General features: G+C 41.4%; 1 protein-coding gene across 1 annotated transcript in view; it reads left to right on the top strand.

Moving 5' to 3' along the window:
* The window catches only part of ZNF277 (zinc finger protein 277), a 78125-nt gene that overhangs the window by 42468 nt on the left and 10358 nt on the right, over positions 1-25299 (top strand). The window contains exons 3-7 of the mRNA XM_029910840.1: positions 5119-5207; positions 6547-6629; positions 18568-18659; positions 19684-19794; positions 22032-22164. Of these exons, the coding sequence (XP_029766700.1) occupies positions 5119-5207; positions 6547-6629; positions 18568-18659; positions 19684-19794; positions 22032-22164 (508 nt within the window). The remainder of the gene's footprint in view (positions 1-5118; positions 5208-6546; positions 6630-18567; positions 18660-19683; positions 19795-22031; positions 22165-25299) is intronic.

Here is a 25299-nt window from a genome sequence, read left to right as displayed (position 1 = left end):
CAGCCTTCTGCTCTCTCTGGCCCTTCAGATTCAGCTCCCTGACTCAGAGAACCAGTAGGCATCTCCCTCTGCTGCTGTCAGCCTCCAGCCCTTTCTGGCCATGGCTCACTGGCCGGGAGAAGTTTGTAGGTGAACCCCCCATACCCTGACTGCCCTCTGCTTTCCACCCACCTGATCTGGCTCCACTGCTCAACAAGGGAACTCTCACCACTCCCTCTTTCAGGCATCCCCTCTGAAGACAGAAAATATCATATCGCCTCTATATAAATCCATGGTATGCCCACATCTTGAATACTACATGCACATGTGGTCGCCCCATCTCAAAAAAGATATATTGGAATTGGAAAAGGTTCAGAAAAGGGCAACAAAAATGATTAGGGGCATGGGGTGTCTGTCATATGAGGAGAGATTAATAAGACTGGGACTTTTCAGCTTGGAAAAAAGACGACTAAGGGCGGATATGATAGAGGTCTATAAAATCATGACTGGTGTGGAGAAAATAAATAAGGAAGTGTTATTTACTCCTTCTCATAACACAAGAACTAGGAGTCACCAAATGAAATTAATAGGCAGCAGGTTTAAAACAAACAAAAGTAAGTATTTTTTCACACAACGCACAGTCAACCTGTGGAACTCCAGAGGATGTTGTGAAGACCAAGACTATAACAAGGTTCAAAAAAGAACTAGATAAGTTAATGGAGGATAGGTCCATCAATAGCTATTAGCCAGGGTGGACAGGGATGGTGTCCCTAGCCTCTGTTTGCCAGAAACTGGGAATGGGTGACGGGATGGATCAGTTGATGATTACCTGTTCTGTTCATTCCCTCTGGGGCATCTGGCATTGTCCACTGTCGGTAGACTGGATACTGGGCTAGATGGCCCTTTGGTCTGACCCAGTATGGCCATTCTTATGAAGCTCTCAGCCCAGCTCTGCTCTTCTTCTGCGCTCCCCCTCCGGACTCTGGGTACTGAACTTTCTCTTTCTGGACTCTATGTTCTCTCTCGCCTTTGGGCTGTCTCTCATGTATAGCTTCCGAGGGACCCCCCCGTTGTCCTCATTACACCAAACTGGACTGGAGGAGGAAAGCTGGACCTGATTTTATTTAAAGGACCAGCTACCTTGTTAGACACACATTCTGGTCTATCTACTTTTTTCTATTTTTGACTACCTTCCTCTCATTCCGAGGCCTTATTCCCATCTCTGCATGGCTACTTTCTAGCTAGTTCTTTCTGTCTTGCCTTGTTCTCTAGCATCGGGTGTGAGTAATTTAGAATTTAGTGATGGAAGCATTGCCTAAGAAGTCATATCGATTTACCCTAATTAAGCCTATATAGTTCCATATAATTTCCACTTTATCCTTGACTGTGCCATGCAGTATTGTCATATCCGTGTAACTGAGACCTCTTCCACAGTTACTTCATTGGTCATCTCAGCTCTTTCCTCAGCAGCTAGCTCAGGCCCAGCTGGCTCACACATCTAGATGCGGATTTGTGTATAATCTCTTGCTTGGAACTCTACTGTACCACATGGCAGTGTGTGGTATTAGGCCACCAGGCTGGCTCCTATCTACTCTTTTTTGTTGTTTGCTTTGTTGGAATGATACATTTTAGTAGGTAAATTATCCAGTTGAAACAAAGTAGGTCTTGTCACTTACACAATACCCACTTTTCTAGATTCTTGTGATCAGGCTCACTTACAAAGCAGTGATTTATGGCTAAATACCATGGTTTAATGTGAAAGATTAAGATGAAACATGGGAAATGAAAAGTAGGCCACATAAAACCTAAGAATCATTCATTTGTTCAGAAGTGTAAGCTTAACATTGCTAAAATCAAATAATGGCACTTGTTTCTGTTTTAATGCTGAGAGCAAGAATGCAATCTTCTTTGGCGATAATGCTAGTTTCTTCATATAAACAAAAAAAGAAGTGTTCACTAAAGGAATGCTAATTAAATGGTACTGTTGGGATTGTTCTGGCTAAACAGAAATGTAATTTAAAATCACCTTTTCTAGAAAATTGCTCTTTAGATTCTCTTCCCTGCTAATGCAAGTGGAAAGGAACCAAACCTGATTGAAAGTGGCAGCAAATGGTGAAGCTACAACTTTGCAGCATGCTTTGTCCTGCTTGCTGTACCATCCCCAGTTCTGCATAAGCCCTGTTACTCCTACCCTGTGAGGTTAGACTTTTTAGCTATCGAAAGGGCTTGCTGGGGTAGGAGGGAGCTGGAGGGACCTCTTGTCCACAGCATTTTAGCCTGCAAATCTCTGGAGATTTCCTCCTAGAAAATGACTATTCAGGGCAACAAGGAAACTTGACTATACACAAAATAAACCAATTGAAAAAAACAGAAAAACATTTTTCTCCTGTCAGTTGTAAGAATTTTAATTGATCCTTACAACAATAGTATCTGAAATGTTTTAACTTACTAATGTGTATTTTTAAAAAAATTCTTAGCATCTACTTAACAGAATATAATTTCCACTGACAATTTGGGCTTTAATCTTGCACACATTTACACGTTATGCTCGTGAGTCATCCCATTGAGTCACCTCATGAGTAAAGTTAACTACATACATAAGTGTTTTCAGGATCATGTTTAATTTTAGGATTCCAAATAACTAGCAGGTAGACTGTTCTAGTTTTCATCCCCCCCCCCCCCCCCCCCCAAATCTGTAAGCTTTTTGGAACAAAGACTGTCTTTTATCTGTTTGTACAGGGACTTCTAACATATGGGGGCCCTCATCTTGGTTAGGGCTTGTTAGTCCTACTGTAATACAAGTAATAAATAATAACAAAATCTTGGTTTAAACTAGCTAAAACATTAATTGCAATTGTTGCAGGATTTTCTGGAGAAATCTTTCCCAGTTGAGGGTGGTTAGAGTTGGGGTTGTTTTTGTTTTTTGGCAGGTGGCAGGGGAAGGATGTTTCTGCATTTCTACTTCTGTTAGCCTAGCTACAGGCCTCAATTTGTTTCTCTGCAAAAAAAATCTTCTCCGAGTGGAGTCTCTTTTTGTCCCAAATTTCTTGTAGAGACATTCATTATCTAGGGTTACCATATTAAAACATTTAAAAAAGAGGACACTCCACGGGGCCCTGCCCCTGCCCCGCCCCCGCCCCAACTCCGCCCCCATTCCAACCCCTTCCCCAAAGTCCCCGCCCCAACTCCGCCCCCTCCCCTGAGCGCCCCACATTCCTCCTCCCTCCCAGCCACGCGAAACAGCTGCCCGAGCGCTACCGGCTTCATGGTTTGCCGGGCAGCCCCCAGACCTCCAGATCCTGCGCCCCCAGCCGGGCGCTTCCCCAGCGCAGCCGGAGCCCGGGAGGGGAAGCGCCCGGCCGGGGGCGCGAGGTCTGGGGGCTGCCCGGCAAACCGTGAAGCCGATAGCATTCGGGCAGCTCGGCTCTTCAGCTACACAGAGCTGAAGTGTCTGGGGGGAGCAGCAGCAGCCGCCGGAGCCGCTCTAAGGTAAGCAGGGGACAGGGATGCCAGCAAAGCGTTTTCCCGGACATGTTCGGTTTTTTGGCAATTCCCCCCGGACGGGGATTTGAGGACCAAAAAGCCGGACATGTCCGGGAATATCCGGACGTATGGTAACCCTACATTAGCTCTTTGTTAAAGTTGAGATGTGGTTATGATATTTTGGAAGTTCTTTGTTTCAGAGCAGAGAGACCTGGAGCTTCTTTGTTCGTGGCAGACTGGGGTATACATCAACTCCGTACTAGCCTGCCTCACACTAAATGTCCATGTGGACACTGCTGCAGTGCACTAATATTTCCATAGTGCACTTTGACCTACTGCTTTGAAATGGGAGTAAATTAAAGCTCACTGCGGAACTCTTAGCATGGCAGCACTGTCTGTGTGGACACTTAGTTCAGGGCAGATTGTTATACCAAGAAAATAAAAACCAGCAGGATCTTATTAAAGGGTATAAGGCAATATGCTGCATTTATTGTGAATACAGAAAGAATCATAGTAAGCAGTCAGTTATAGCTATAACATTCCATTCAATTTCACATTCATTTGTACACACACAGGTTCTGCAAGGTTGTTATCATAGTTACCAGCCTTAGAGTTGCTCATGCCAAGCCACTGGCCAGGTAGCCTGGACATGAGGAGGGAGCAGGGCCTTGTCAGATGCACATCTGATGCTCCTGGAAGTTGGTTTGCAGAATCAGACCCAAAGTCCTCAGTCTTCAGGGTCTGTTTTTATAGGGATTTATCCTCATACAAGTTTACAAGGTTTGCTTCATCATGCTGTTTTCATGTTTGACGTGATAATCAATCACTGTTCTCACGTTTGAGGTGATAGTCAATCACGCAGATGGCACAGCAATGACGAAATGACAGTATGTTATCATCTTGTTCCTTGGCTCTTCAGCCCCCCTGTCCCGGGGGCAAGTATGCCCTCTGGGTTATTGGGCTATCTTGTCCACTGTATTCTTCAGCCAAACGGTCTTATTTTAAGGCTGGCACTTCAATCTTTAATCTTTCATTCCTCATTCAATCATACATACAATCACACTCACACTCTAACGTATATCCTGTCACATCTGCATTTTATCAGTTACCCATACTTTAACATAACCAGTTATGTCTAAAATCAGTGGGATATGGCAGACTTCAATAAGTCTATTTATCCCACTTGTTACATCTAAAAGGAAGCAAACAAGATAAGCATGCAATACTATATCTAGTATTTTGGAAATGTATAAGTACTTCTTTTTAATAAAAATGTAACCAAGTGATGGGTCTTTCTAAAGATGTGACCAACTCCCATTACTTATGTGAAGCTTGATCCAAAGCTCATTGAAGCCAGTAGAAGTCTTTTTCACTGACTTCAGTGAACTTTGGATCGGGCCTGTTTTTGCTGAAATCTGCTTCAGTGAAGCTGAATAACTTTCATGAACTGGAGAACAATATCACTTTATTAAAATATAGTCTTGCAATACATGGCAGCTCTACAGAACCAGCATTGGATAAGTAATTTTACATTTTAAAAAACCCTGAAATAAGAATTAAAAGGATGGGAGTAGGATACAGTGGACCAGTAGTTTAGGAAATACTGTATTTTATAGTAAAGATTCCTCCTTCACACACGCACACTTTTTTTTAAAGATACATTTTATATTGGAAGAAGAGATTCACGGAGCAGCCCATCACAGATTTCTGTAGTGTGATAAGAACCAATTCAGAAGCTCCAATAGGTAAGTGTGCTCCTTATCGACACTGCGGCCTGTACTACAGACTCAGTCCTTTAAAATGGTGAGCAATCGGGCACCAGTCCAGCAAAGTACTTAAGTATGTGCTTAACTTTAACCACATGTGTAAGCTCCTACCTATTCAGCTCAGCACTTATGTGCATGCTTAGGTCCACAGACTTCAGTGGGATTTAAACATGCGCTTAAATGCTCGGCTGACTAGGAATGAGCCTATGTACATGCTTGAGAGTTTTGCTGGATCTGGGCCAGGGTGTTCAGCAACTTCCAGGATCAAGCCCTGGAAGCAGCATTGCTCTGCAAAGGGAGCTCAGATACCAGCTGTGTGAATGGGAGGCACAGTTCTCACAGAGCTGCCCCAGTGTGCAGGGAAGCACACCCCCTGAACTACTTCAGCTCCGCACACCCTGCCTCTATGGCCAGCTCTTGTTCACAGTTGGATCATGGCCTCACTTCTTCTCCCACTCTGTGGGAAGTATTGCCACAGGAGGAACTATTCAGTGCACTAAGAGTGCCAAGACGGCAGTTGTGTCTGGCCTCTGCAAAAGATCCTCTAAAGCTCCAGGATGAACACTGTGGTCGACAGCTCTGCTTCTCTGGCACCATGGAACATTCTGTCTGGGCAGGAGACAGATCATTCTCAGGGGCCAGTCCAAGGCTGTTGAATGAGCTCCCCCAGAAACTAAGGACCATCACAAACCTCACCACCTTTATCTCCCAGTTCAGGTCAAATTTCTTCAGCCTTGTTTTCCTCTAATATAAACTCATAGCAATGTGTATATAAAAATATAACCCTATTTCCCCCCCCCACCCCCCAACACACACACACACACACACACACAATTCTCCTTCTGGTGAGAGAAAGAAAGCGAGAGAGCTAACCACACATTGAAGATGTTAGTTGCATCATTAAATACACAACTAGAACATGTTCAGCTACAACAGTGACAAGGGCAATTTAAGAACCTATATACAACAGAGGGGGCACAAGAAAGTGCAAGAGCTATGCATATGCAAGGGCTATGCACATTCTGGCCTTATATAAACCGACTGGTGGTGTAAATGGCTGCAAGTCCATTTATATTAATGAGATTTTACCTAGCTATGCCTGGCTTTGACCCACAAATAACTCCAGCCGTGTAAAATAAAACTGTAATTTTCTTAAAATGAAAATTACATTAATTTTTAAAATATTTAACTGAAACAGTCTAATTATATCTGAGGCTGGGGGGGGGGGGGAAATAAAGGTTGAGCATGTTACAGTGCAGAATATATGCAAAACAGCTGCAAATGTCTCCTTTACATTCATTTCCTAATCTCTTAACAGAGGAACAGGACAATTATTTTCTTTTATGTGATGTTTTACCAGAAGACAGATTACTAAGAGAACAGCTCCAGCAAAAGAGACTGGTAAGTAATTATTTTGAGGACTAAGTACCTTAAGAAACTGAAACAACATAATATAAAATCAAATATGTACATTTGTATGGAATTAGAGGAAGGCATTTTATGCTAAACTGCAGAGATAAATCTTGATTTTAGCTTGTTTCCCTGATAGCCAGTTTAAAAAAACAACAACACACATTTTCTTGGAGTAGTTTTACCTGCAGGCTGTATGTCAGTGTTCCACTCCAGTGGGAAATATGCCCAGAGCAAAAAAAGAGCTGAATGTGCTGAATAATTTTTCCTCTCAAGAATGTGCCATGCATTAGCACAAATTTTCCTGTGTGTAATAATAATAATACACCAATCCTGTGGTTTAAAAAATGGGAATACCAGAATGTCATTTTGAGGGTTTACAAAGGCCAAATCCTCTTGCTAGCCCCCCCACCCCACCCAGTAGCTTTGGCTTGGCAGAGGAGAGGGAAGCTGTATCTTTTCTTAGCCACTTTGTAGAGCTACATTAGCCCACTGATTGAAGAAGTGCTCTGTAGCCCACTGCACCCCACTGTCACTTGAGAGCGCACCAGAGGATTGGGCCACAGTGAATCCTCTGGGCCAATGAAATATGTGTATCCCTGGCACAGTACTCCAAATCCTCCTTTCCCTCCCCCACACACATTAGCTTCACTGCCAGGGGTTCTCCGTGCCTTCAGAGGAGGAAGAAGGAATTGCCCTAAAATGTGAAATCTTCATTGCTGTGTACATCTTGTGGAAATGCTGTGATAGCACCAGTGGGTGGGTAGATGGGGAAGGGTAAACGGACAGTAAATCCATTGGTCCCTACCCTGCTCCTCTTCTGATCTGTCCCCAGAACCTGGGTACACTGAATTGTAAATTCTGTGGGGCAGGGTCCATGTCTTCCAGCGTGTGTTCACAGTGCTTACGTACAGTAAGGTCCACTCCCAATCAGGGCCTTTGTGCGATACCACAATAAAAATAGCCCAGGGAGTCTGCAGGACAGAGCTGGGCTGTGCGTGGGGTTTGGGTTTTATTTGTGTCAGACCCACACCAGCTCATCTGCAATTAGGGACTTCCTCGACTGCAGCCAGGAGTGCAGGATTTGGCCCAAAGCAAACATTGCATTTATCAAAGGTTAACCGTGAAGTTAAAACAAATTTTTTTAATGTTTGTGCCTTTTACTGCTGTTTTATGAAACTTAAAGAATCCATATTTTTTCTGCCCTTTTCTGAATGTTAGAAATGTCAAATCCTGACTTTCCTCTTTTTATTGGAAAAATGAGGCTGAAACCTGAGCTGCAGCCACAGTTGGGGCTAAGAAAGTCACAGCTCAGGTTTCAGCAATAGAGGCTTCCAGTTTTTCACTTCCCTTTGCTGCAATCTGAGTGTTGATTTGCAAGTCAAACAGTTATTTTGCTTTGCGAAGCCCTCTGCCTCTGAACAAATCCAACAATTAAGGGTCAGCTGGCAAATAGGTTTGTGTGGAGTTCTACAAAAGAAAAGATACTAATATGGCTTCCATTGATTTCCCTTGCTTCTGAATTCAAACCTTCTGTCTCTAGGGGTTTGGCCACAGTAGGATAAAAGTTGTTTTTGTTTTTAAGATATATTAGCTAATACATTTTATTTAACATGTTTTAAAACTCTAGTGTAGAGTTGTATTGTGACACATCAGTTGGGCAATGAATCCTATGGGGGGTTAAATATCACTTTTTATTTTAGTGTGATCTAAAAACCCCAGGTGGTTACTGCTAGCAATACTTATTGTTCTTCACTCAGTATCTCAAGGATTGCCTCCAGCATTTCCTTGCTTTTGCCTGATCTCTCCTGATCCTTGCAATCACTGGGTCGTTGACAACACTGTTATGTCTTCCAAGACTCCACTTCCATTTTATAGCTATGCCACCTCTTTGGTGGTCACACAAAATCCTGCACTCCAGCCTTGCCCATGCTCATTCCTCACGTGGCACCCTCAAATGCCTCCTGCCATCCTGATACCTCTGCGAGCAGCTGGCATCTTAGAATCATAGAACCGGAAGGGACCTCGAGAGGTCATCTAGTCCAGGCCCCTGCACTCAAGGCAGAACTAAGTATTATCTAAACCATCCCTGACAGGTGTTTGTCCAACCTGCTCTTAAAAATCCCCAATGATGGAGATTCCACAACCTCCTAGGCAATTTATTCCAGTGCTTAACCACCCTCACAGTTAGGAAGTTTTTCCTAATGTCCAACCTAAACCTCCCTTGCTGCAATTTAAGCCCATTGCTTCTTGTCCTATTCTCAGAGGTTAAGAAGAACAATGTTTCTCCCTCCTCCTTGTAACAACCTTTTATGTACTTGAAAACTGTTATCATGTCCCCTCTCAGTCTTCTCTTCTCCAGACTAAACAAACCCAATCCCAGTCTTCCAATCCCAATACCAATCTTCCCTCATAAGTCATGTTTTCTAGACCTTTAATTATTTTTGTCGCTCTTCTCTGGACTTTCTCCAGTTTGTCCACATGTTTCCTGAAATACGGTGCCCAGAGCTGGACACAATACTCCAGTTGAGGCCTAATCAGCGCAGAGTAGAGCGGAAGAATTACTTCTCATGTCTTGCTTACAATACTCCTGCTAATACATCCCAGAATGATGTTTGCTTTTTTTGCAACAGCGTTACACCGTTGACTCATATTTAGCATGTGATCCACTATGACCCCCAGATCCCTTTCCGCAGTACTCCTTCCTAGGCAGTCATTTCCCATTTTGTATGTGTGCACCTGATTGTTCCTTCCTAAGTGGAGTACTTTGCATTTGTCCTTATTGAATTTCATCCTATTTACTTCAGATCATTTTTAATTTTAATCCTATCCTCCAAAGCACTTGCAACCCACCCAGTTTGGTATCGTCCGCAAACTTTGTAAGTGTACTCTGTATGCCATTATCTAAATCACTGATGAAGATGAACAGAACTGGACCCAGAACCGACCCCTGCAGGACCCTACTCATTATGCCCTTCCAGCATGACTGTGAACCACTGATAACTACACTCTGGGAACAATTTTCCAACCAGTTATGCACACACCTTATAGTAGCTCCATCTAGGTAGTATTTCCCTAGTTTGTTTATGAGAAGGTCATGCGAGACAGTATCAAAAGCCTTACTAAAGTCAAGATATACCACATCTACTGCTTCCACCCTATCCACAAGGCTTGTTACCCTGTCAAAGAAAGCTATCACTTTGGTTTGACACAATTTGTTCTTGACAAATCCATGCTGTTACTTATCACCTCATTATCTTCTAGGTGTTTGCAAATTGATTTCTTAATTATTTGCTCCATTATCTTTCCAGGAACAGAAATTAAGATGACTGGTCTGTAATTTCCCGGGTTGTCCTTATTTCCCTTTTTATAGATAGGCACTATATTTGCCCTATTCCAGTCTTCTGGAATGTCTCCCATCTTCCATGACTTTTCAGAGATAATTGCTAATGGCTCAGATATCTCCTCAGTCAGCTCCTTGACTAGACTCAGTCTAGGATGCATTTCATCAGGCTCTTGTGATTTGAAGACAACTAACTTGTCTAAGTAATTTTTGACTTGTTCTTTCCCTATTTTAGACTCTGATCCTAACTCATTTTCACTGGCATTCACTATGCTAGATTGCCACCAATCTTCTTGGTGAAAACCGAAACAAAGAAGTCATTAAGCACCTCTGCCATTTCCACATTTTCTGTTATTGTCTTTCCCCTCTCACTGAGTAACGGGCCTACTCTGTCCTTGTCTTGATCGCTTGTGGCTCTTATACTTGAAATGCATAATTGCAGTTTCCTTTTAAATTGGTGGCAAGTTGGGAATCATGTGGAAAAACTGGTAAGCTTGAGTGTTCAGAAGTCCCTCTGCCCTTCTCCCAGTAGTCTGCCAAATACTGTCTCCCTCCTTATGGAGTTTGGCTACTCTGGACATCAAACAAGCTATGAGGCTGACCTCTAATATGCTGGCAGATAGCCAGCTCCTCTCTGCCTCTCTTGACCCTCCTTAGCTATGTTTATGTGCTCAGCAACGATTTCTCTCAGCCAATCAAATTCCTCTGCTGTTTGCTTAGCATTCTCAAGCAGGTTTTTTTCATGCCTGCTATCATTAGTTAAGCAACTCCTGTTCTGGCTCACTTTGTGAAGTATGTTTGAAAACTCGCAGTTGACAGCTTCTGTGTATGGCTGTTTTTAAACTATTAGTAGAGAGTCCCAAATCTGAGAGTAGAGCTGCTCTTTCTTACACTCCTCATAAATGCTCAGGCCGAGGTTTTCTCGCTTTCTATGACAGGGACTCTAAAAATCTGAAGCTGATCTGATTTTGTTTGCCTGTAACATTGGTACAGATGGGTCTTAACTGATGATTTGAAGAAAAGGGGTGGTGTTTTGTGTACAATTATTAGCAGGTTGTTTCAAGCTCATGGGACAGCATGGAGAATGGTGTGATGTGGGGGAAAAGAGACATAGTGATTAGTAAGGAGGAGAGGGTTGGGCTGGATGCAGAGATTAGCATAGTTGTATGAGACAATGAAAGCTGAGATGTAGGCCAGAGACTGCAAGTTTGCATAGTGTTGTTGTTATACCAATAAAATAAAAACCAGCAGGATCTTATTAAGAGGGATAAGGCAAAGATGCCACATTTATTGTAAATATAATGATAAAGCAAAAGATAAAAGTAAACAACGTTGTTTGACTACTTATTACTTATACACATACACATACACATACATATATATAGAGAGAGAGAGGGAGAGAGATTCATTCACACAATCATTCATTCAAGTTCTGTATAGGTGTTATAGTTACCAGCCTAGAAGTTGCTCATGCCAAGTTACTGGCCAGGTAGCTTGGTCATGAGGATGGAGCAGAGTCTGTGTCAGATGCATCTGATGCTCCTGGAGGCTGGCAGAGAGACTCAAAGTCATCAGTCTTTAGAGTCCATTTTTATAGGAATTAATTCCTATGTTAGTTTATGGGAGCTGTTTCATCCTGCTGTTGCTGACTCAATCAGCAGATGGCACACATTCCTGTCCAAAGTGGCACATTCCTGGTGGCTCCACATTGTCCAAAGTTTGTGTTTCTCATCCTTCCAGGTGATGGGGTGGATCCCAGTTTACCCTCCGGGGGTTTCTAGTCATCCACTTGACACATTCTTCGGCCGATGGATACTTTCTTTCTAGGCTGGCACCTCCCTAACCATCCATGTATATCAAGCATTCATCAGCATACATTCCATACCTTAACCTTATTTTAATTTACTGTCTCCACCACTTTCGGGGTGTGTGCTAATTCATTTGAGACTCCCGACCCTTTAATCACAGAGGGTGGGGGGGTCTGTCCTAGGAGCCGTTGAATGAAGTGAAAGTTACTTAACAGCTTACAGTGTTTGTTTACATTCTTCAAGAACAAAGTCAGTTAACTTGTTTGTAAGTTTTACATAGTAGTAAAGTATCTTTCACAGGATAGATCTAATCAATGGTTTCTTCAGACAGTAGCTTACAAGTTTTAACAGAAGACCCAAGAGATTTTTGTACTTGGTGAAACTGGATTTTAAAGTGTGTGGGACAAATTATGAGGGGGTCACTGTCACTTGGGGGAATCACTGTTAGTACCTTCTTTAATATCCCTACATTGTGAGGCTTTTTATATTTATAATTTTGAGCATTTTATATTACTTCCCATTGTAAGTAAGGGTGACAGAATATAAGCTCTTCAGAGCAATCACTTTTATGCATTTGTATTGTGCCTAGCATAATGGGGCTCTGATGCTGACTTGGGTGTTTAAGTGCTATCAAGCTATCTATAACAACCACATAGTAGCTTTCACCTCTGTGAGAAACATGGTATATTTAAACAAATGGACTTAAAAATAATTTCCCAATAGGGTATGCCACTTTTTACAATAAGAACTTGTTCCATGACAACTAACTATATACTGTACACTTACCGATAGCTGTCTTGTGTTGCAAGCTTCCAGAGTTCAATTGCCACTCGCTTGTCCAGTGTCAATGCACCTGGCATTCTAATGTGCCTGCACAGGAAAGCTGGGGCAGGCTCAGCACACAATTCCAGGAACGTGGCCTTTCGCATCCAAAAGTTCTGCAGCTGCTGCTTGTAATCCCAAATCTGCTTTATAGTGTGATCCCACTAATCAGCACTCCATTCTCAGGCCCAGCAGCTGCGATCTACTATGTGGAGCTGCACCTTAATGCCAGGAGCAACCTGGCATTTTTATTCATTGTCCATTAGCATCCAGTCATTGTTGTCGAACATCTTCTCACATACCCGATTATAGTAGTGCTCGTTGAAGTTTTACAAATACAGAAGAATTGTGCGTCCTGTATTAGCAATGAGTAAAATAATGCTGAGCTCTGAAAGGTCCATGCTGCTGTCAGAGACATAGTAGAGACTGAAAAGTGGCTCCTGTAACTATGGGAATTTAAAAATGGCACGAAAATTACAGAATGGAACAAACACTATGGGATAGAGAATGTGGTATTCTGGGAACTTGACTCCTACTTTTCTGAAATCCCTGGGTGAATTGCTGGTAACCCACAAAGCTCTGCAAAAATGTCCCACAAGGCCTTGTGCTGGATGGCAGCATGGGGCTCACAGGCATATCTACCCATGGTGCACTGCATTTTCCCTCAACACAGCCACTCATGGTGAACACTCACGACGCCAACCAAGCAGCCAAGAGTGCATACACCCAAGCAATATACAGAAGTTGGCAGCTTTCGCTGACAACTTACGTCGACCAAACTTTCAAAGCGGACATGGCCTCAGTCTAGAGAGAAACTGATTGAGGGGCCATATCTAGTTACATGTGGTGGGCTAGAACCTGCAAGCTTCAGAGCAATCTGGCCCCAATCCAAGAAAACTTTTATGCATATGCTTAACAATGGAACTGTTCATGCCTAAGTGTTTTGCTGGATCCGGGCCGGAGTGCTCCTTGCAGGATCAAGCCCTATAACAGTAATAACACCTCTACTCTCTACGGGCTTTACAAAGGAGGATAAGTATCGTTATTTTATGAACTGGGAAACAGAAGAACAGAGTGGTCTTAATGGGGAAGAACCAGGAACAGCCTCCATTCCTTTGCTTTAACCACAACTGTAGGAATTGGGTAGTCTAGTGGATAGGATGCTGGACTGAGACTCAGAAAACAGCTGAATTCTTACTCTATTCACAAACTCCCTGTGTGACCTAGTCCCACTGAGTGTACCCTGTGCCTCAATTCCCCATCTGTAACAATGGGGATAAAATCCTTCCCTATCTCACAGAGAGGCTGTGAAGAAAAAATCCATTAATGATTGTAATTTGCTCAGACTCTATAATGATAAGGTCATTTACGTTTTTAGACAGACCTTCTGTCCCCTATTCCTAATGCTTGTCAAGATGTTTTTCAGAATTTCTGAAGCTCTTTCTTTAGAATTTTGAGGCTTTCAGTGCTATCCTCAAGAACTAAGAAGGATAGTATAAGACAACACATGTTTTTTATTAGTCTGAGCCTTCTGTCTTTTCTAATTCAACAATTCCTAGAGCTTTTGTTAAGGTCAGGTCTATTGCATTTGAGCTACATGGAAAAGTCATTCATTCATAGACCTGCTGTAAGCTGCTGGCCATACAAAAGCTATTTTAAGTGCTTCTGGGAGAAGCTGATAATTCCTACCAAAACAATGCTGCCAAGAAGAGAAACACTTGCAATTTCTCAGACTCCCTTGGGAGACTGCAGTTTTTATGCCAGAGACTCTGAACTTCTCACAACCTCAAATGGAGCATCATGAAAGAGTGACATTTTTCTAACCTCCAAGTTTCACATTTCTTCTCAGTGATCAAATTTCTTTTGTATTTCCAGTTTAATATACTGGGACAATTGAAGAGTTTTGCCCTGGTCTCTGCAGTTACATGCTATTATCCTGATCCTTTCTGTTTAAATGGAAAGTGGACATTAGCTCATAATCTGGTTGAATTTTTCCATATTGGCAGATCAGCATTATAGAGAGCAATATGTAGTAGGAGCTTTAGGAAGGTTTTTTATAAAGACCAAGAAAAGAGGGAAGTGGAACTGAAAATATTTATTGGCAACTTTTGAATACATTAGCTTCTTTGTTAAAGGTGATTTTTAGATGTTCTATATCAGTTGCATCTTTCTTTTACCTATAGCCTCCTTGTTTGTAGATGATGAGGAAAACATATCCAGGAATTTTCCTATGCATAGACTGAGAAGGTGAGGGCATAAAAGGTTTCTATCAACTTAAGTCACATTTCTACTGTTACTGTTGTCTTATTTGTATGATGCTAATTCTCAAATGCCACACTCAGGATCAGTGCCTCATTGTGCTAGTCTCAGTATAAACACATAGTTCAAAGAGTTTGCTATCTAAAAACGTTTACTTTTGTCTGAAACTTTTTACATTTCTTACAAGCTACATGTAGGATTGCAGTCATAAAGAGATTAGAAAAAATTATTTTTTTCCAATTTAACATTGCATTTGATAGCACTTTGCGTGTATATCTGTTTGTCCTATAATTATTTACTCAGGCTTGGTCTACACTAAACCCCCAAATCGAACTAAGGTACGCAACTTCAGCTACGTGAATAACGTAGCTGAAGTTCGAAGTACCTTAGTTCGAACTTACCTCGGTCCACACGCGGCAGGCAGGCTCCCCCGTCGACTCCGCGGTACTCCTCTCGTCTAGCTGGAGTACCGCAGTCGACGGCGAGCACTTCCTGGTTCGACTTATCACGTCCAGACAAGACGCAATAGGTCGAACCCAGAACTTCAATTGCCAGCCGCCGAACTAGCGGCTGGGTGTAGACATACCCTCAGTTTCCCATGTTGTTTGTGTGGGTCTTTCCCTCAGCAACAGAGGAGAGAGGCAGTTTAAAAATCATAAAAAATGGCTGGGGGACTTGGGGATGTTACTTTTAACTCATATTTTGAAATTGATTCGTTTGCAGATTGACATTGTCCCTTTAATACAACATATTGATGAAGAAGAAGGGGGACTCCATTAAAATCCATGTTTGCCATTTGGCATGCGGGCTTGGCATTTATATTGTAAATTAATTGCCTGAAAATAATATTTCTGGTTTTGGCATGTTGGACTCTACCCATTTCTGTCTGTGCTTGAAATCTTTATTTATTCTTATTTGTTGTAGTTTTGTAACTTCCACTTATTTTGTAATCTGTTCTCTCCTGTTTTCCTCCAGTAACTTCGGTTGCCCAAACATTCTTCATCACTGTGATATGATAGTGTACTGAAATTGTCTTGGAACATTCTTCTAAATTTCTAAAATATTTTGTTTACTTCTGTTTGTAGTACACATATTTAATTGCAGAAATATATATTTAAAGAGTTAGAACTATCTCAAAATTTAATGCAGCTGGTGAAATGAATTACTGTGCCAATGCTTTTCCTCATAACCTGAGTTCAAACCTTGGCTTTTGTCACAAGTTTAAAAACAAAATAAAAAAGTCGTTCTTCATGCAGATCACAGAACTGCTACACAGTTTGGTACAATCACTATTCTCTATTCAGCAGAATCCCAGGACTGTAAAAACAGGGTGCATTGGCAGAGTTGTAGGGAAATCTTGCACAACTCCTTGTTCTCACTATACATGACTCAAGCCAATGCTATTAATCCCTCACCTTCGCAAGCACTAAACGCACTTATCAGCTTTAAAAGTAACTTTCTAACAATGAATAATAAAAGAAAATGATAAAGTGAATACTTTGTTTGGATGATTTGAATGAGATTTTTAAAAACTCCATGGAGTGAAATATCAGAACAGTGATTCCGTATTAATGGCTATATCTCACATCTTCAAATAATGCCTTTGAGCTGCGAAACATGCCTATATAGGGGAAAACAAGAGATTTGTGCTGCAGAATAGTAAGTACGTTATCTTTTGAAGGAGATAGAAAAAGGAGTTTTATGTGAGGTGGGAATCATGAGTTATCCAGCTAACCATCAAATATTGCATAACAGTGTCTTCCTGGTAGTACAGTACAGTTAGGAAACTATCTAGGAAATTAATTCTGTTTTTTTTTTAACTAAAATCTTTTATTTAATAATTTATTTAAAACATTTAAAATGAACATGGCATCTTTCATTCTAACAAAGTCCAACTGATATGTTTTAAAAGTTCTATAGTGCTAGTAGCCAGACATCATGGGGCACGACCATGGAGGACCATGTTGGCCATGGACATCAGTGTGAATCCTATGAAATGTGATATGGGACATTTTATGTCCATGCAAAGCAGACAGGCCTTTTCATTTCATATAGTCTCCTCTGAAGGACCCCTACCGTTTATATTGTACTGTACTCCATTTATTTGCCTGAGGAGTCAGCACTGATGGGATGTAAATTGGTGGTTTTAGGGAGTCTGGTGGAAGGCATTTCACATCTGATGCTTAGACCTCCAGGTCATCTCTGTCCTTCTCCATCCCCTTCCTGTTTGAAGTAGTCATTATTAAGCATGGTTTTGATTTTGATAGATATTATAACCCAATGGTGTGATGTGATGAATGCTTTTCATTTTGCAACTTTTTGATGTGACAGAATCTTAAGCCGAGGTTGCTGATATGTACTATCTGCTACCTCTGAGAGGCTTGGTTGGCTGGAAGTAAGAAGACACTGTTGTCCCAGTTTCTGAGCACTCAAAAAGAGTTTGGAATTCTTGAGTGGGTTTCTTCTTCTTGGCAGTAAAATGTTTGAGCTCCATATGTGTTTTGGATCCTGACAGTCATTCTCTCTCTCTCTCTCTGCCTCATTCCAACAGTTGAAATTGGCTGTAAGACACTTCTGACCAGTCCCTGAGGAGATGGAGACAGGGTGTTTTCAGTGAGGCTCTAGACTTCGAATGTGTTTCACCTGTTGGTCCAATAATGTTTGTTGGCTTCCAGGATATGTGGCAAGACCTTAATATTTTCCCCTGGCTTATGTCTGAGAAAGTGGTTTGAATACACTGAGTTACTTTGCATTGTCAAGTCACAGTCCCTGCACTCTCCAGAGAGCAGAGCTGGCTCTCCACAGAGAGGAAGCATTCTAAAGAATGCAGCAGCTCCACTCTGCACAGAGAATGAGAACCTTGCCAATACATCATTTGGGCTGAGAAAAAGGATGAGAAATTTTAGCCCAAAGGTTAAATTTTCCAGAAGATGACAAACTTTATGGTCCTGAGATGCATAGAATGAAAGTGCCTCCTCAAGCGTAACTACTGTATTGCTATTGAAACAACATAACAATTCTCTTCAGGCACAGTATGATTTGTTATAAGGTTTTTGTTGTTTGTTGTTTTTCTGCTAGCAAAGTTCTGTGAGCAGTGTTCTGAAATTTCTAGCCTGTCACTCTAAATCAGATGAGGCTAATGGCAAGGATAGGCAAGCTTCACTTTTCCAATGTGTTCCTTTATCCCCATAACTACTAGTAGGAACTCAGACTACTTTTATGATATCTATTTGTATTAAAAATGTCCTCACCTTGTCTGTGCTTATGTTAGGACATTGAGGATCAAATTTAAATTAAGCATAAACATATACAACTCCATTGCACCTATTTATACCAGGTCTAAATTTGGGCCTTAAGGTAAATCCAGTTATTATGTTCCATCCTTGATAGATCATTTAACCAGCTGAGGAAAAAAATGTCATTGTCAATGGTATTTCTTTCCATCTAATCTGTACTGGATTATTTGAGTTTCAGAGCTTCTCTGGATTGTACACTACCATTATGTATGCTGTTGAAATCTTTCTAACTTTCAAGATTCAGCTGCATAGTCTCATTATTGTGCATTAACGATTAATTATTAAGATATGACATGATACAGTTGTCCAAAAAATAACATTTCTTGATGGAATGATCTTAGCTAGACTTTTTCTTTATTTATTTAAGGTTGAGTATTCAAATACTTTTTCTATTTACGCAGAGAGAAATTCTGGAACAACAACAGCGTGAAAGAAATGATACAAGCTTTCATAGCATATGTATGTTTTGCGATAAAGAATTCACAGGAAACAGGTTTGTAGTTTGAGTGTATTTACTATTGTTTTCCTCTTAATTAACTGTTCATTGACCCTGTCTTTTGTTCGCTGTTTTTAAAATATCCTCAAGCCAGCTCAGTGGCATAACAGTAGGGCACTGGAACCAGGGAAGGATTCTGATGTGATTCTTGGAACCAGACTTCTTTATCCTATACTGTAAAGAGATGGAAGTGTTGTTTAGCCTAGGGATTGGGAGTCTGTGAAACCATCTTACACCAGATCTGACAAGCTAAAGATCAGCATTTGAAGGGATCTTCATCTAATAATCCTCAGATGGAAGTTGAAAGTCATTTTGTCTAGCTGCATGGGAATATATAAAAGAAGGAAATATGAATCATCATATGAATAAATGTATGTAGAATGTGGAACTGCTAATGAAAGGTGGAAGGACTTTAACAAGTCCTCTGCATGAAATTTAAAAATTAAATGGAAATCCTCCCTAAATATTTTGAAAAGATGGTGATTAAAAAATAAATACAGCTGACCTTTCAAGGAAGTTTTCTAATTGGGATTTACACCAAGGCCCCATTACATCACAATGAATTTTTGGGTGCATTACAGAAGACACTTGAGAAGTATATAGTATTTTTGAAAATATAGCCTTAATTTTTTTGTTAGATAACCAGCAGAGAGCAAGCTGAGAAATGACCTCTTATCATGTTTCTCAAAACACCTGTACACATTAGTAGATGAACTGTAATAATAATAATGTGGGTCAAAAATAAAATTGTGTTGTAATTTTCAGTTAGTGGCTCAGATTTCATGCATGTGGACTAAGTAATTGAAGTGTTACTGAAACATGCAGTAGGCTGAAATTAAAATTTTCTACTTCAGTAAGTCAAACTAATTCCATCCCTACCAGCAACAGAAACATTGTTATGCTGCTTATTTGATGCTGGCTTGTCTACATTTTAATGCAATTAGCGTATAGTAAAGCACTAACTCAATAATTCTCACATGCTTACACAAATATATCCAATGTTCTTTAATATCTTTTATAGGTCTGTTCTTTTCAATCACATGGCAAGAGATCATGCTTTTAATGTTGGGCTGCCCGATAACATTGTAAATTGTAATGAATTTTTGGCTGCATTACAGAAGAAACTTGACAAGTATGTAATTTTTTAGAAAAAATAGCCTTAAGTCATTTTACTGTTAGTCTTGGAAGCAATTTGGGCTAAAATGTAATTGTGCATTCAGGAGGACTTAAAAAAATAGGATGTTGCTCTCTCAGGTGTAATTTTAAAAAATATACTGTTTTCTTTTCAAATTTTGTTCTGGCTACTTCATAATTTCTTGTATTATGTACATTGATTTAAATGACGGATTAAAGGTGTGATCTTTCAACCCTTATGCACACAGAGCTCACATTGACTTCAGTGAGATCTGTGGGCAGTAAGGGCTACAGTATCAGAGCCTACGTGCATTCATAGATCCCAAGACCAGAGGAGACCATTGTGATCATCTAGTCCAGTGGTTCTCAAACTGTGGGATGGGACCCCAAAGTTGGTCGTGACCCAATTTTAATGGGGTCGCCAGGGCCAGCATTAGACTTGCTGGGACCTGGGGCTGAAGCTGAAGCCCGAGTTCCACCCCCACCCAGGGTGGTGGGGCTCAGGCTCCGGCCCCTTCTCCCCGCCCAGCTGAGGCAGCAGGTCTCGGGCTGTGCCCCCACTCCCATGTAGTAACTTTGTTGTCAGAAGGGGTTCGTAGTGCAATGAAGTTGGAGAACCCCGTATCTAGTCTGACCTCCAGTATAACATGGGCCATAGAACTTCCCCAAAATAATTCCAAGAGCAGAGCTTTTAGAAAAACATCCAATCTTGATTTAAAAGTTGTCAGTGATACAGGTGAATTGCAAGGGCTCCTCTTTTTTCTCCCGAGAGGGATCCAAGGGCGATAGGCACAGATGTTGTCTCCTGGAGGTGGCCTCCTTTTTCCCTGCTAACCAGAACTATCCAGAAGGTCAGGAGGGAGAGGGCACGGGTAGTATGGATGGCTCTGTACTGGCTGAGGGGGCCAAGTTCTCTATCTCCTCAACATGGCTCACTCTGACCCCATTGTCCTGCCCTCCCACCCGGCAGTGGAGTACATGAGCCCAGCTGCCACACAGGCCAGGCAGCTCATCCCCCGCCCACTTCCCTCTTCCCAGAAGAACCTGAGGCAGGAGAGCACTAAAGAGACCTCAAAAAGGGGACTTGGGAGAAGTCATCAAGGGGCAGGACCTTTTCTCTTAGGGACCAATTTGTCACCCAGAGCCAGAGCATCTAAAACAAACTGCCTGGTTTTGAGTGATAATATCACATGAGAGGAAGGATTCTCAGAAGGTGTAACCTCCGCTTTGCGGGCATCTAGAAAATCTTCCACAAATTCTTCCCATTCCAGAACTCGGTGGAAGTTCAAGCTGTGGTGCAAGAACCATAGCTTCTCTCCTTTGCCATATTGGAATTCTTGGGTATAAAATTCTGCTCTGCAGTAGGAATTGATAGTTTACAGCAACAAGGCTTAGAAACAGTGACTGACCAGTCTGGTTCTGCCTATGTAGCTGCATGCAGGCTGAGAGCCCATTGGTTAACAAATCTGTCAGTCCTGTAACTTGCAGAGGGAAAATTTTTGGTAAATAATAAATAAATAAATAACATCCTTTTATTTTTTTGTTTGTATTTTAATAGTTTCTTAGCTTGTCGCCTGGGTGTGTTTGGTTGACTATGCCATGGTCTGACTGTCCTGCACCACTTTAAGATGCCTCCAGATAAATTCTTGAATATCTCTTTGATTTAGCTTGCTCTCAGATTCTTAGGATTAATCTTACTGTATATCTCTTCAGTTTAATTAAATATTATTAAATTGTACTGTTTTAACGCAAAATCTTTCCATTGTTTGGTTATCATTCAGACTCTCATTACATACTTTTGCAATAGTCTATGTCAGCGGTTCTCAAACTGTAGGTCATGACCCCAAAGTGGGTCGTGACCCCATTTTAATGGGGTCGCCAGGGCTGGCGTTAGACTTGCTGGGACCCGGGGCCGAAGCTGAAGCCCGAGCCCCACCACCCAGGGCTGAAGCCTGAGCCTCAGCCCCACCGCCCAGGACCGAAGCCCGAACGCTGCAGCCTTGGGTGGCAGGGCTCAGGTTATAGGCGCCCAACCTGGGGCTGAAGCCCTTGGGCTTTGGCTTCCCCTCCCCCCCCACCTGGGGCAATGGGGCTCGGGCAGGCTCAGACTATGGTCCCCCCTTGTGGGGTCGTGTAGGAATTTTTGTTGTCAGAAGGGGGTTGCGGTGCAATGAAGTTTGAGAACCCCTGGTCTATGTTAAATTGTCTTTTAATTTGTTTACCTTTATATCTTAGTTTGCAGTGTTTATACTGTGAGAAAACCTTCAGAGACAAAAACACACTTAAAGATCACATGAGAAAAAAGCAGCATCGCAGAATCAATGCCAAAAATACAGAATATGACAGATTTTATATCATTAATTACTTGGTAAGAGGTTTTATATATAATTAGTAAATTGACTGTGGAGCTGCAGAAAGTATCTTGTTAAGACTGAATAATTCTGAACAAGCCATTAGCATAAAGGTCAAAATTCAAGTGAAGGACACTTAAGAAATATGCTTAATTATCAAATGATATTTTGGATAATTATTGAACTACGAAATAATAAATGTTTAAGAATTCTGAGACACTCAGGAATACTCATTTTGAAGACACTTTATGATTAAAGTAATTAGCATTCAATCTCAGCTTTAATAAGCAGGAGGGAAAATTAAATACAGTAATGAAATAAAGGGAGAGCTAATTTGAGTGTTGTGGGATTGGAGTTTGTTTTCTAGTAAATTTAAGCTGAAAATATTCTTTAGACTACACAGTATATGCAAGGAAGCTAATCAGTGGCTTTCAAGTGGAATAGAAAATAAGGTTGGATTTTTTTCCCAACGTGATGTGCAGTCTGTGATAGGTATTAACACATTCCACTTAGGTATTTACATTTGGTCTAAATCTCCTTCTGTGTATATACAGCAGTTTTTCACTCCATCCTTAACTTTGATGTGGAGTAGCTGTTCCAAAATCTGCCACGTTCTGTCCTAGAAGTTGCTGCATTTCAGTTGTGGGTAAAGTGTTTTATATCTATATTACATTTGTGTTGATATCCATGTGATAAACTACTTTTTTCATGTATCTTTTAGACTACCTCACCTACTCTCTGCCCCTTAATCCTCCTCCTTTCCCCCTTTCTCCCCAGACTTTATGCTAGTAATCAGACAGCCGTCATTGTTTCTAATTCTCTGGCAAGTTGATTTATTTCCTTCTCCTCCCCAGTGTGAAATTCATTCCCTTGTCCCCTTCCACTGCTAAAGACCTGAGGACTAGGACAGGGAAGATTCAGTCCAGGAGCAGTGATGCCTTTTCTAGATGCAAAATTGGCACTGCTCTAAAGCAGGGGTGGGGAATTTACAACCTACGAGCCGGATTCGGCCTGCTGTTTGATTTAATCCGGCCCGCAGCAACTCACTGTGCCGCAAACTGGAAGCCCTGAGTCTCCCCCTGCCCCCTGGGGCTGAAGCTGCGAGTGCCCGCTTGCCCCACTGTGGGAGGAAGCTGGGGTTGTCAGTCCCGGAAGCGACTGGCATGTCCCTGTGGCCCCTAGGAGCAGGGGCAATCAGGGAAGCTCCGCACGTTGCCCCCACCCCCCCAGCGCTGGCTCCACAGCTCCCATTGGCCGGGAACCGCGGCTTATGGGAGCTGTAGGTGTGGGCAACAAATGACATACTAGTGTAGGATGGTATAAAGGTTTCCTTTAGCATCAGTCTGAAGTGTTAGAACATCTACGCTGGGAAGGGTGCTTGCACTCTTAATGTCCTCTGGTGCCTTTTTATTTATTTTTACACGGAGGAGGCAATGAGATTAAAGAGAATGCAGACTGTAACACGTTCAATGGGGTTTCAATGGATTACCCTGTACTCACAAAGACATAATGTTAGTTCCTACTGTGCACATTTGGACCATGGTGATAATGTTAATGTGATGAAGTTGTTTTTGAGTTGAATCCAGGTTCAGCACCAGAAACTGAAGCTGCCCCGGGCCTGTTTTCCATAATGACATAACACACTGCTGTTCCTCAACTTTTTGCATCGTTTGTAGAGATGTTTAACTGTTTAAGACAAGCCCTATTAAGCTTTTCTGGTTTCTCATCCCCTGTGAAAGCTCTTTCCCTTTGCTGTACTTGAAATGTCCAAGAGATTCACAGCTTTCAATAGCTAGCAGAATGTGGCTATTACGTGTCTGTCATTCATTACAGAGCATTGCTTGATATAAAGATTTGTGGCTTCTGGTTAAATGTGACTTTTGGTTTTCGGGGTGGGTTTTTTTTGTTCTGTTTAATAGACAAATGAGAGAGTTTTCAGAATGAAACAGCAAATATCTTATCTTTCCAAATGTCAGTTCTGCGAAGCTTAGTTTTTAAAAAATGGGTCTTTATTAGTGAGCACCATTATAATCTCGTTTTCATCTACAGCCCTTTTTAAATACACAAAATAAACCTCTTGAAATGGTAGCTGGATCTTAACCTATTTACAAAGAAACCTATTTATATGTTGTTGTAATAAAGGTATTCCTTTTTAAAGCAGACTTGTATCTGTGTCCCTGCTCTTTTTATAATTTTGCTTTACATATAAACCTTCACAGAGCACTGTGTTAAATAGTCTTTACAGTTATAGTCAGGCCAGGGCTGGAGATTTTTTTGTTTTTGTGGGGGGTGTTTTAAATAGGTCTTTTTGTTCACATGTATTGAGGGCTTTTATTGAATTGCCTCACAAACTTCAGTCCCATTCCTGCTCCCATTGAAGTCAGTGGCAAAACTCCCATTGACTTCAGTTGGAGCAGGAACATAGCCTTTGTTTTTCCGAATTATGCTTTTGGCTTCATTAGCATTTATAGTGTAATTAATTATAAAGATCTCCTTTCTGAACTGAGAAGTTGCATTTTATGGCTTACTTCTTCTGTGTATTCGTCCTTCCCTGCCTTAAATAGCCTACTTGACATTGCTGGGAATTATGTAAATGTAGAGTCATGTGTCAATAAGTCATCTTCTGATTTACTAAGATTCCTTAGATGTCTGACATCATTTAAAAGTAGCTTTTGTTGTGCTGCCTCGATAATTAATCACATATTCTGTTGAGTTTTGCTTCATAGGTTACTATACAGTAGTACACGTGATCTTTAGTTATGTAAGGATAGATGCTTTTCTTGAAACTTCATTATCTATGTAATTTCAGCCCTAAGCAACAATCAAAAGATTATTTATGATGTATTTAATATTCCCGTTGCATTAAGGTGGGATTTTCAAAAGATAGGAGACTCAGGCTCACAAATCCCATTGAAAATCAAGGGCTTCAGAATCATTTAGGCATGTTTCAAAATCCCAGAGGCCCCCTTTAGGATCAGAGACTCTCTGTAGGCATTCTATGAGCACATTAGATATGGCTCCTGCTCCAAAGAGCTTACAGTATAAACAGACAAGACTAACAAGTGATGAGACAACCTGGAAACATCACATCACAGTGTATAGTCTTTTTTTAAAAAGGATTTTCCCCAAAAGCTTTTCTACTCCAATTCCCC

This window comes from Terrapene carolina, unplaced genomic scaffold (assembly GCF_002925995.2).
Source record: "Terrapene carolina triunguis isolate 2854851 unplaced genomic scaffold, T_m_triunguis-2.0 Scaffold68, whole genome shotgun sequence".
NCBI classification, from domain to species: domain Eukaryota; kingdom Metazoa; phylum Chordata; order Testudines; family Emydidae; genus Terrapene; species Terrapene triunguis.
This window is presented reverse-complemented; position numbering and strand designations above follow the sequence as displayed.